Source organism: Strix aluco, chromosome 10 (assembly GCF_031877795.1).
Source record: "Strix aluco isolate bStrAlu1 chromosome 10, bStrAlu1.hap1, whole genome shotgun sequence".
NCBI classification, from domain to species: Eukaryota; Metazoa; Chordata; class Aves; order Strigiformes; family Strigidae; genus Strix; species Strix aluco.
The window spans coordinates 4995639-5008673 of NC_133940.1; the positions used below are offsets into that span (position 1 = coordinate 4995639).

At 44.9% G+C, this 13035-nt stretch overlaps 1 protein-coding gene across 1 annotated transcript; it reads right to left on the reverse strand.

The window, feature by feature from the left end:
- Window positions 1-399: 399 nt before the first annotated feature.
- DNAAF6 (dynein axonemal assembly factor 6) lies at window positions 400-12881 on the reverse strand. The gene is made up of 7 exons (XM_074834968.1): window positions 12831-12881; window positions 12084-12192; window positions 7951-8014; window positions 6391-6496; window positions 4408-4504; window positions 3540-3625; window positions 400-1141 (listed from the first exon to the last, which is right to left on the reverse strand). Exons 2-7 carry the CDS (start codon window positions 12171-12173, stop codon window positions 1012-1014), a joined length of 573 nt encoding a protein of 190 aa, XP_074691069.1. The 5' UTR covers window positions 12174-12192; window positions 12831-12881; the 3' UTR covers window positions 400-1011.
- Between the last annotated feature and the right edge of the window lie 154 nt (window positions 12882-13035).

Genomic DNA, 13035 nt, shown 5'->3' on the forward strand with positions numbered 1-13035 from the left:
AGTGGGACAATTATTTTCCTCTACTTCTACACCAGAAGAATGCAGGACCCAAGCCATTTTGTTTTTAAAGTGCTTACAAGCTTTTGGTTAAGTGTTCCTAATGTCCATGAACATGCAAGGCCCTGCTTGTGCTCTCCACTTTGATCACTGAGCAAATACCTTTGTTTCCTGCATGATTAATAATGTTAAATGAATAAATTTGCCCAGCAGCTAGTAAGAGAAACATCTTGGTTACCCATCTCTGTAGCTCTAGATTGGACCTGAAGGCTAAAGAAAACCTTTTGCTGCATTTCAGCCCTTTAAGTGATGCTTTGTTATGCGAAGTTCCTCTTAGCTCATCTTTAGAAAGTCTCTCAGGACAAAATGTAGAGAAGACAGAGTGAAAGGTAACTGGAACTGTTCATTAGAACACATTCTTTTAATAATCAAGAAAGATCAGAAAAACAGCTGGAGAGACAGCAGGTCAATAGATGACACCACACATTGTCAGAAACTGTTCAAGAGAGCTGAGTTGTTCCACAATCCAGCTATAGTTGGTTCCCTTGTTCCGCCTCAGATGTGGATCCCTGAAGAGCTTTGATCTTCTCATCAAGCAGTAGCTAAGAGAAGATTCTGAACTCGCCCCAGTCCCAGCATTAGAGGCCAAGCAAGAATATTACCACTTGCAAATCTTGCAACAGTAACTAAGCACCAGACTCACTGGCCAGAGCCTCATTGTGCTACTTATCAGCCATAATCACAAAAAGACTCCCTCTGGCTTACAGAATTGTAAGCTCCTATTTTCTGATTCACAGAGCGTGTATCAGACTGAAGGAAGCAGAACGTTAACCAGAGCAGCACAAGAGCTGGACCTATGGGTGCTTTGTTCCTCCTGAGTGATTCCATTTCTCCAGGGACAATCCCCCTGGACTGTTCAAGGGAAACAATCTGCTATTTCATGACCAGTTAGGTTCCAAGAAGGCTTCAAACTAAGAGATTACTTTTTGCAAACTTTCTCTGTTTCTCTATCCATCAGACAAAATTTATGAAATCAAACATCCTTGATACTCTCAAGGTGACTTCCAAGGTCTCCTCTTCAGAGAGAAAACGAGCTTTACCATTCTTGCTGTCTACACGGTAGGGGAGGTGCAGCAGCAGCTTCCTGTAAGAGAGGACACAGTGAACTTCAGCGTCTCTGACAGGTGAGCAATTGAGATGGCATTGCAAGTGACTCTTGCAATTTGCCAATCAGTATGCCAAGGCACGGTCTTTCAGTGTATCTCGTTCTCATAGCAGGTTGGTGGGCTTCCTGCGATACCTGGTGCACAGCTACACAGGCCTGAAATATTTCCAACACTATTCCTTTCCTTTGGCTGTGGCTATGACAACGGTTTCCAATGGTGGATTGTGGGCTCTCTCCACTGCCCTTGCTTTTGCACAGTGCTTCATTTTAAATGCAGAGGAAGGAGGAGCTGCATTGATAATGCTCTCCTGGTAGTAAAAATCTAAATAATGCCTAAAGCCTGAATGTGTCTTCAGGAGTTTGTCTTCTCTAGTAAAAAGAAATAAGTGGTGCAGCCTGATTAGAGATTCTGACCAGTACAGTTTCACAAAAAATATGTCTACACTGCAAAGCACAGTTGGGGTATGAGAACGGATTTACAGTTATGAAGTTGCTGGGATTTTAACCTACATTGAAGATTAATTCAGTGATCCCCTACCTGTGGCTCAGGCACATAATACACAAAGAAAGGCTGGATCTTGGACTCAGGAATGATTCCACAGTGCCTCGCTATGTTAGACATACCGTTTTTCCTGGAATGGCTGACAAGCCTTCCAGTTTATCTCCTCATGAGGATGTCTCAATCTGGACCATCTCACTGATGACTGTCGAACTTACTTGCTCAGGCAGAGTGTGGACTCTTTCCCCTCTTATCTCAGACATATATTAACAATATAAATGATGGGATAGTCTCAGACCTCTATTCACAGTGCAAACAGAACCAAGGACACTTTAGAACCAAGAGATCTGTCCAGCCAAACTCTATAAAGCCCAACAAGACAACATGGTAGCATAGATGGGAGTTACTTTAAATTGGGGTTTAAGCCACGCTGATTCTTTTTCAGACCTTTTCAGCTGTCTTGTAGGAGCCATGGCTGAAAGAGTTACAGTCAAAACACCTTTGCACCACACCTACCAAAGGCAGTCATTTGCTATAATTTGAAGCAGCCCTTAAAATCAGCTTGGCTTAGAATCAGCCCCGGGACTACAGAGTTGGAAACATTTCCTTTGAGCCCACCTACACGTATGTGAGAGTAGAGTGGTTTTCAGTATGTAGAACTTGAAATCTTGTTTGTTTCTTTCATACTGAGAAGACTTGCATTATATTTGTGAAAGAAGCACTGGCTCAGGCTGTACCCAAGCAACCATTAGATTTACAGCGAACTTTTTATTTGCTAGGCTTGTGACTAGAGACAGCTGGATACTACAAAAATAATGGCAGATCTGAGTCACCAAGAAGATAGAACTGCAAAAGAAAAAGAATGCTGAGGTTTTCCTACATCTGCAGTATTGCATTAAGCTACCTCTTTTACTACCTACAGGTTCTGCAAGTCATTAGCTGAACAATTATTCCTCCTGATTTTCCAGTTTCAGAGCTAGCACTTCCAAACACTCTTCCACTCCTGTTGCATCTTTGGGTTAAATCCAAGCAGGGGGTAACTGACTCAGCCTGGTTTTGTCTGTGAGAAAGGTGACTTTTTTATAGTTAGTCCACTAAGGACAGAATTTGTCTGGCCTTAATCCATGGCCTGCACCTCGAATTTATTGGCAGGAAGCTATTCACATATGGATCTTCCCACATCCCATTCAATGAAGCAAGTCAGCCCAGAGAGGATTAAGCTTTTTTATGAAAACACTCTATTGTGAATAAGGACTTAAAGCAAAACAGACATGGGAATTATCTGGAAATCTCAGGCAAGGCAGTTGCACACTGAGAGAAATATGGAGGAAGACTGAGAAGTCTGAGAGTACATCAGTCAGTTGATTACCTTTGTAGGTTTGAAATAGCCCTATAAAAAGAGAACTCAAAGGAAATATTTTTAGGGAAACCTTGTAACATTTCCATCTCTGCATCCATGCCTGGGTATGTCCACAATTTGGCTTTCAACTTCTGAAAATGTATCTGCACATTTTTGACCATCTTCAGTTATATATTTGTACCAATTAGTATTTAGAAAGCAAACTCCCAAGAAGTCCTTCAAGACTGTGGGCAGTTTTTTGCCAGACATTTTGGGCCCTTGAAGCCTTGCTGTTTAAGTAGCCAAAATCTGTCTTCAAGCTATTTTTGCTAGAACAGTATCACAGAATCAAAGCTAGCATACTATACACCTACGGATGGACTGTGGTTGGTTTTATCTATATCTATTTCTCATGTGCAATTAATAATCCGATATTCATCTTTAGCTTTGCTTTCCACACAGCATTCATTTGAAGGCTTGGTTAAACCTCCTTTCAAACAAGGTATTAACTGTACTTCCATCAATTATGCTTCACTTACTTTTTGGGAGTCCGAAGGTCAAGAACCTTGTCCTGGATATCTAATGTGATGTCTGAGTACTTTGCCCCTGGCAACTTGATTTTAATCTGAAATGATGGGCAGAGGTAAAGCTGTGATTAGATATGTAGCCCCACAAGCCATTAAAGATCTCATCTTCATGAATATTTTGATGGCAGTGTCAAAGAGTAGGTAATTTGTATCACAGAAAATATGACCGTGATAATCATTGCTTTTAAGTAACTTAGTGATGTGTGTTGATATTCCATTTTGTTCAAAAGCCTGAGTTGATAATGTACTTAACAGGTATTCTACACACAGCAAAAGCCCCTGGCTTTGTGTGTTCCAAGGACAGCTTGCTTCTACTAGAAAAATTGCACAGCAGTTCTACCTGTCCTGAAGTTCAGAAAGCAGGGAGGTCTTTGATCAGATAGTAACGGGACAGGATCTGATACCTGTAACTTCAAAGACTGTCAGTATTGTAAGCGTTCTGCTAACTCGCACAGCTCGCAATAAATGCATGCAGATGAAAACCATCTCCTTCCCAGCCCCTCTCCCCTCTAAAATTGTGCCCAAGATGAAACTCCATCTTAGAAATGCTTTTTATTTCCCCCAAGTCTGTACATAGCATTTGCATTTGCACAGATTCTCTTGAGTACTCTAGGTCCTTGAGGAGATATATGTGAGTTCCTCAGGTTAGCAAGTGTAAATACCATCTACAAATGCTTGAAGAACTACAAGAAAATCTTACAGGAGGCCAAAGGCAGCAATACAGCTTGGTGTTTACATTCTGTCCCTCAAGAAGGTGGCAAGATTAAAAAGGGCAGAGAAAGAGCATGAAGCACAGGTGGGAAATACCGGTTCAGCTCACCACTATATCTTCACAGCAGGCTGTGGAGGGGTCTTTCCTGCTCATCCCAAAGAAGACGTCCTCTGTTCCCACACACTGTTTGAATAAAATCTCATACCTGAGAAAGAGAAGTCGTTACCTAATAATACCGGAGAAGGGGCAGGAGACTAAAGGAGATGGTATTTCTCAGAGGACCATAAATATCCTCATCGTGTTGTCTCTCCTCCTTTTCAGTCTCCCTTCAAGGCTTCAACCCCTCTGCACTGGGTTTCTGTTCAGAGCCATGACTGAGTTGGCTGGAGGACAGGTGAAGCTCATTCACCTCACCTTCCAGGGCACTCACTTTGCTGCCTCTACTTCACTAACCAGCCTTTGCAGGATCAGGAAATGCATCCTAAGTGAATATGATACTTGTCAACTAGTCAAACACCACAAACTCTTGGGAAATGGATTTGAAAAGGATGTGGTCACAATTACATATGTTCTGTTCTGCCATTCAACATATTCTTGCACCCTGAGCATAACGCTCTTTTGTCAGACTGTAATTGTTTTGCATTTGGCCAACAGATTTTCTTCCCCTCCACATCTACAAAATGTAGAATCACGTACTCCCTTGGCCTTGATATTTCATGAATGAGGAAATACAAACTAAATTTGTATTTAGAACATACATTACTCCTACTACATTGAGCAAAGTAAGTGGAGTGAGTCACTTTTCTAAGATGTTGAAAGCGCATATGGAAAGTCTTTTTGACATCTCCAGTGTTCATATGTGTATGTAATAATTCCTAAGTCAATGAGAAATCTGCAGAATAGCTCTGGATGCACCTCTCTAGCCATCTGTTTTCCTTTTGGGCCATTTTCCTTGATTCAATTTGCTGAACTGTTACAAAGATTTATACTCTCTTTTCATCTGTGCAACACAGGTCGTAATTGCTTGAGGCTAGAGAAGCGCTGCATTTTACCCAGCATGGAGGGGAATTGTCACAAAATAGCATGAGGAAAGCCTCTGTTGTGCCCACAATACAAAGAGAGTATGTTCTATACCTCACAGGTGATGGTTTCAAGAACGAGTGTAAAACTAACTGTATGTGAGACTATAGGGGAGTGCCAAATCATATTCAGAAATGCTAAGTCTACATTCAGGTGGGTCTCAGTCCTGTGTTTAGATCCAGAAATTGAACACCAAATGGCATGACTCACGTGCAGAGAAAAATGAGGATTCTGGACTACAAACTAGCATACAATGTGCAGCTTCATGGGCTTCAGTCCATCTGCTCCAGCACGTAGCACTCCAGGATATGGCATCAGAACACAACGATTAGAAATGCAAAGGCTGCTTTATGGATTGGCCCTGAAGGCTTTCTGACCTCTATGAACCACAGCTAACATGCCTGATGGTGTCTATTTCAAGAATGTTTTTGTTACTGTTTTTTACGAGCAAGGGAAAAGACCCTGGTTTTAGGCTGTAATGAGACAGGCTAAGATTGAATGACAAGATTTAGAAGTTCAAAACTGCCTGCATACAGCCTTCCTTCCTGTAGTACTATTTGTCTCTAAAGAGCTTAATTCTTTGAAATGCAAATATAAGTTGGAGTACTCTATGAATTTATGAGTATGAAAAATGAATGCATCTCAACTGCAGTGGGAAAAGACAGATATTGCACACAAATGGCATGTCTGAAAGTTAGTAAATCATCTGGCTGGCCTACTTCCCCTCCAAATCCCACTTTATATGAGTATCTGACACTGCAAGCAGTATCTGACAGTGCAAGCAATCTCATGATGGGAAAAACCAACCCGACATTTCTGTCATGAGATCAGAAGGTTTCCAAGGGAGAGGTTAAAACCACTCCTCATGTGTTGCTTTAGACACAACACCGACACCCTTCCTTTCTCCTTCCATGACACAAGCTTTTCAGGTGGCTGTTTCACCCAAATGCCGTAGATGCTGCTTAACTCAATGCTCTGTAAAGCCCATGTGGGCAGTTTCAGCTCGCTTACTCTGGCTGTTCTCTAGGGTCCCAGGTATCATCAAACTCAGATCCTTCCGGGACCTCCTCTGTGTTCCAAATAGTCTTCCTGTTTTCAGACTTCACTTGGAAAGTACCTGTAAGTGATGAGAATAATCACACTGTCATACTTTGGAATGTCTCTGTTCCTCTAGGTTTGATGAAAACTCACATTTTTCTAGGCTTTAGAAAAATCTTTGTATTAAAAGCATTCCAGTTGATGATTACAGTCTCCTTCACCTCAGTATTTTATGAATGAGAATTGGCAGAGGGAGGATGTTTTCCTTTCCCTTAAATCCCCTTGACCCAGCCTCTATGTCAAGGAAATCCTCCTGTCAGGCATAAAATATCTAGCACTTCAAAAGGGGTAAAGTGTCGAAGGATGAATTATTAATCTTCCCCAAGCCCCCTGACAGGAGATTTTTAAGGGAGAACTCTGCTCATTTACAAAAGGACCTCCTCCTCATGTAGAAATCCAGTTCTTCCCATTAATTATTGAGCACAGCCCAGATAGGGGACTGAAGACACATGGAAGTTCACGGGCAGAACACCATGGTTTATGCCTGTCCTACATGGAAAAATGTATTTTCTAGCAACTTGATGGCTTTTATAGTGGAATCTCTGGTCATTGTTGGAATCCCAAGCAAAAATATGTGTTCTAATTGGCACAGTTCCTTTCCTGCTACACTCGTCCTGGTCCTTGCTGACCTTTCCTACGGCTCATAACCAAGCTGCCTGATAACGTGTCAGCATTAGCTCCAGGAGGAGTTTTACGTTAACGTTGCCAGGACTAAGCTCGTCTTCCTTCCTGTCCTGAGTACAATCCAAGGTGCTGACACAAATTTAGGAACCCTGGAGACACGTGTTCTCGTTGTCTGAGAGTCTGCTTTCTGTATGATGCCAGAACACCTGGAGTCAGGTAAAGCAGGTGATTGCCCGGGGGTTCCAGGCAAAGAACGGGGCGCAGGAAGGCGAGTAACTGAAACCTGTCTCGGTCTGTCGAGGGCAGCACCGAACAAAGCTTCTATTCCTCCCTCTGCGTGGTCTAAACAGGGTTGTGAAACTTTTGAGGGGAATATGGTATGACTGCCTTTCACGGTATGCTTTGTAGCTCTTCCTCCTCGTAGGCATAGGCTCAGTCCCACACAGTTTACTCCATGAGGATCCTTTCAGGCGAGTACTTAGAAGCCCATCTTCCCTGTTTGTGCTACGTGAGCATTAACAGTTCCATGAGAGTACTGCCATGGAGCTTTTTGCTGCTCAGCTATGATTCCCCTCAGCCCGTGGCCAGGCTGTGCTCTGTACTCTGTTTATCGTCACCACTGGAGGCTGCTGTGCTCTGGAGTTACCCTTTCTGGTCCTCTTTGTACATTTTGCGCTCAGGAAAAGAAGAACTTTACAGTGTAATTGTAAAAATGTAATGCTATTTCCATCTCAGAGGTCAGTGATCACTCTTTTATTGAAGCAAACCCCTTCAGTGGTAACTTAACACAGCTGTTACAGTCTGCTAACATGGGACTGAATGCTAAAACATACAAATACTTCTCCTTACCAGTGGTCTCTTTCTTTACTGGTCCAATACTACCAGGAGTCATGGCACTAATGGAACAGCATGGCTGCAAAAAAGGCAAATGGAACTTCAATCAATTTTCATAGAGCCCAGCTCAGTAACTATGATAATGTCAATAAATACAAAATGTTATCTGAGGTCAAACAAATCTGTGCTAAAATCCAAAATATATTGTCCCACAATTTCATGACCAAACCACTGAACATTCTCTCTTCTTCGCTCTCATCCAGCAGAAAGTGACCTTGACGCACTGGGTTTAAGCAGGACTCCCAGAAGCACAGTATTACAGACAGATGTGCTTTTTGAGTATTAGTTTCCAAGGAATTTTGGCAAAATTTCCGTGCTTTGTCTGCCATGAAAATATTGCAGGAAATCAAGGGTGCTATATGAAAACTCCACCATAGCATTTGGATTCCTTTTGACAGTAGAGATCATATGAGGCAACAACATTTTCCTCTAATTATTATTCAATCTAGTGCTAATAGGCCAATATGAGGCATTTCTCTATATATGAAGATTCCTCGGTTTAATAAAAGTGCCTCATAAGCACAGAACATTAAATTAAATCAAAATAAAGATTTCAATGTACCCAGATTGACTCAGACTTAATTGACATCCCTTATGGCAATTTTCCATTTCTGTCTCTGAAGTGTCATTCATTTTATTAATAAGATGTAAACAAATTCTTTTAAAATCAGGGTGTTTACTGCAAAGTTGTACAGCAATAATGCTAGTTTTAAAAGGCAGGCATTAAATAGCTAAAGAGTAGTTAGAGTGTGAAGGGCAACTTCTACCACATACTGAAAGGAAATTTCAAGGGATGTGCATCCCTTTTATCCCAAATATTACTACCATTGCCATTGTGCACAACTAGTGCTGGGTCAGCCAGCTGGCTCTTTGTTGAATGATTTGGATGAAAACTGAGGCATTTGCCATTTTTGTTATCCATGTCATAGCACGACTTGTTCAAAATCCTAAGAGACATGGCAAAGTTTTGGGCCTTCACAGAGGCCTTTTACATTGTGATTGTTGCCACCTGAGACCCTCCTGGGATATTTCTCCCCAGCACACACGTATGCCTAAATAAAAGCAGCAGTTGCATATTGCAGGAACAATGTACGTTTTCCAAAAGCTGTGATTTTCATCTATTCCTGAGATGAATTGATCATAGAACCACAGAATGGTTTGGGTTGGAAGGATCCATAAAGGTCATCTAGTTCCAACATCCCGCCATGGCCAACTTGACCTTGAACCCTTCCAGGGAGGGGGCAGCCACAACTTCTCTGGGCAACCTCTTCCAGTGTGTCACCACTCTCACAGTAAAGAATTTCTTCCTTATATCTAATCTAAATCTCCCCTCATTCAGTTTAAAACCTTTACCCCTCATCCTATCATTCACTCCCTGATCAAGAGTCCCTCCCCATCTTTCCTGTAGCCCCTTTAAGTCCTGGGAGGCCGCTCTAAGGTCTCCCCGGAGCCTTCTCTTCTCCAGCTGAACCCCCCCCAACTCTCTCAGCCTGTCCTCACAGGGGAGGTGCTCCAGCCCCCCAAACATCTTTGTGGCCTCCTCTGGCCCCACTCGAGCAGGTCCGTGTCCTTCTGATGTTGGTGCCCCCAGAGCTGCACCCAGCACTGCAGGGGGGGTCTCATGAGAGCGGAGCAAAGGGGAGAATCCCCTCCCTGTACCTGCTGCCCACACTGCTCTGGGTGCAGCCCAGGACACGGTTGGCTTTCTGGGCTGTGAGCGCACATTGCTGGCTCACAGTCAGTTTTCCATCCACTAATATCCCCAAGTCCTTCTCCTTGGGGCTGTTCTCAATCCACTCCTCGCCCAGCCTGTATCTGTGCTTGGGATTGCCCTGACCCACGTGCAGGACCTTGCCCTTGGCCTTGTTGAACTCCATGAGGTTTGCACGTCCCACCTCTCCAGCCTGTCCAGGTCCCTCGGGATGGCACATCCCTTCCCTCAGCGTGTCACCGCACCACACAGCTCAGTGCCGTTGTTGAACTTGCTGAGGGTGCCTCAATCCCACTGTCCATGTCCCCAACAGAGATGTTAAACAGCGCCGGTAACCTGACCCCTGAGGACACCACTCGTCACTGCTCTCCACTGGGACATGGAGTTGTTGATCCCAGCTCTTTGAGTGAGACCATCCAGCCAATTCCTTATCCACTGAGTGATCCATCTTTCAAATCCACATCTCTCCAGTTTAGAGACAAGGATGTCGTGTGGGACAGTGTCAAATGCTTTGCACAAGTCCAGGTAGATGACATCAGCTGCTCTCCCTTTATCCACCAGTGCTGTAACCCCATTGTAGAAGGCCACCAAATTCATCAGGCATGATTTTCCCTTACTGAAGCCGTGTTGGCTGTCACCAATCACCTTATTTTCCATGTGCCCCAGCATATTTGCCAGAAGGATCTGCTCCAGGGTCTTGCCGGGCACCGAGGGGAGACTGACTGGCCTGTAGTTTCCCGGGTCTTCCTTTTTTCTCTTTTTAAGAATGGGGGTTATGTTTCCCCTTTTCCAATCACCACAAACGTCACTGAACTGCCACAATTTCTCAAATATAATGGATAGTGGCTGAGCCACTTCATCCACCAGTTCCCACAGGACCTGTGGGTGCATCTCATCAGGTCCCAAGGCCTCGTGCACCTTCAGGTTCCTTAGATGGTCTCGAACCTGATCTTCTCCTACAGTGGGTGGTTCTTCATTCTCCCAGTCTCTGCCTTTGCCTTCTGTGACTTGGACGATGTGGCTGGAGCACTTGCTGGTGAAGACTGAGGCAAAAAAGTCATTGAGGGCTCAGCCTTCTCCATGTCATGGGTGACCAGGTCTCCTGTTTCCTTCCAGAGAGGGTCCACATTTTCCCTAGTCTTTCTTTTATCACCGATGTACCTATGGAAGCTTTTTTGGTTCCCCTTGACATCCCTGGCAGTTCTAATTCTATCAGAGCTTTGGCCTTCCTAGCCTGATCCCTGGCTGCTTGGACAGTTTCTCTGTATTCCTCCCAGGCTGCCTGTTCTTGCTTCCACCCTCTGTAGGCTTTTTTTTGGTGTTTGACTTTGTCCAGGAGTTCCTTGTTCATCCATGCAGGTCTCCTTGCGTTCTTACCTGACTTCCTCTTTGATGGGATGAATCGCTCCTGTGCTTGGAGGAGGTGATCCTTGAATATTAACCAGCTTTCTCGGGCCCCTCTTCTTTTCAGGGCTTTATCCCATGCTACTCTGCCAAGCAGATCCCTGAAAGGGCCAGTCTGCTCTCCTGAAGTCCAGGGTAGCGAGGCTGCTGTGCAGCCTTCTCACTGCCCTAAGGATCTTGAACTCCATCATTTCATGGTCACTGCAGCCAAGGCTGCTCTTGAGCTTCACACTCCCCACCAGCCCCTCCTGGTTGGTGAGAACAAGGTCCAGCATAGCACCTCTCCTTGTTGGCTCCTCTGTCATTCCAGGAACCTCCTGGATTACTTATCAATATTTTGAAATAGAAGAACTGATTTTTTGATTATTTTTTTTATATAGAAGAATTGATGTGAAGAATGGAAAGATATTTCTCTCATTAATCATTCAGATCATTCACCTTAGAATGAGTACTCACCCTTCCCTATTCTACAATCACCAACATGTCTATTGTACTTCAATGATCAATTACCTCTACAGTTCTTCAATACTTGACACACAGAATGAGTACACTCAGTCACTTCTCGATATTTTAGTCCTTACTCAGAAGTTGAGCAGCAACTTTTTTCCCTTCATACGAAGTATTTAGCTGTAATTGCCTTAATCTCTGGCAGACTTCAGGGAAAAGTAGGGGGAAGTCTGAAGTATCTAAAGCTCTTTCAACTACATGATCTCATTTCCTTCAGGGTGAAAAAATTAAATCTCCCTCCCATTTTGTGGTCACAATCTCTCCTTGTTTCCTGGGGCATCTTCCTTATATTCTCCCTCAAAACCTTGTTACCCTAAAAATACCTTCTAGCTGTTTCAGTCAGTTCAAAACCTTCTAAGGTTTTCATTCTTTTTACTCACTCTGGGAAAAGAGGAATTTGCTTGTCAGTTAGGTCAGGCTATGGTACAACATGTAAAAGAAGCAGCATTGCTTATGAAAGACTCACCACATGTTCATCATCATCATCATCATCTTGACCATCACGAAGCAGTTTGGCAAGGCACTGCAGAGAAGAGCCTGAGGAAACACTGTCCATATCAATACCCACTGCTCACCTACACAGAAGAAACAAGCAGCAGATGAAGAAAGAACAAAATATGTTCTGTACTGTCCATAAAGCACAATTTTCCTGTTGTGTGTTCTGGGAGGATAAAGTTTAGCAAAACACTGACATGCATGACGTCAAAACAGATATAAGGGAACATAAACAACCTTTCCTCTCTGTGCCAAGATTATGGGCTCTCGCTGCACAGACATTAGTTACAATCAGAGCTCAATCCTTACAGTCACTATGAGCTCTGGTAGACCCCATGTCAACATGGACTTGCAGCTACTGCAGCCAGGGCGAGGGCAGCAGGCTGCCTTGGCTCAGGCCTGGCACTGAGGGGCCAGGCAGAGGTCCTCACACAAGTCCTCTGCCCACCCGCCTTGCTCCAGGCAGGCTTAGGACAGCCCCAGCTCCAGGCCTAAGCAGAAGACGAACGGAAACACAGTGTCAAGGAAACCTGCCCGCACCACGGCCCCACCTCCGGCCCCCGCGGTACGGGCACGGCGGGGCAGCCCACCCTCCCACAGACACACCAGGCGCGGCCCAGCCCAGCGCAGCGGCTCGCCCCGAGGCAGCGGAGGCTGCAGCAGCGGCAAGCAGCCCCTCCGGCCCGCCCAGAGGCCGCGGTGCTGCCGCAGGGCCTACCGCCGCTCGCCGCCCGCCGCCACCGGCCGCGTCCCCCATCACCACAGCGACGGCGACACCGCCCCTCCCCGCCGGGCCGCGCCAGCCAATACGAACAGGTCGCCCACGAGCGGCGGCGGCGCCAGCCAATAGCGAGGGAGGGCGGGAAGAGGCGGCCGCCGGCTGGGGGCGGGGCAGGGGCGGGCGCGAAGCGGAGCGGAGCGGC

Coding starts and splice junctions, on each gene's coding strand:
- DNAAF6 (XM_074834968.1), bottom strand. CDS start 12,173: ATGGACAGTGTTTCCTCAGGCTCTTCTCTGCAGTGCCTTGCCAAACTG. Junction 6,497..7,950: donor AGTAAAGAAAGAGACCACTG/GTAAGGAGAAGT, acceptor CATCACTTACAG/GTACTTTCCAAGTGAAGTCT. Junction 3,626..4,407: donor CCTGCTGTGAAGATATAGTG/GTGAGCTGAACC, acceptor CCATCATTTCAG/ATTAAAATCAAGTTGCCAGG.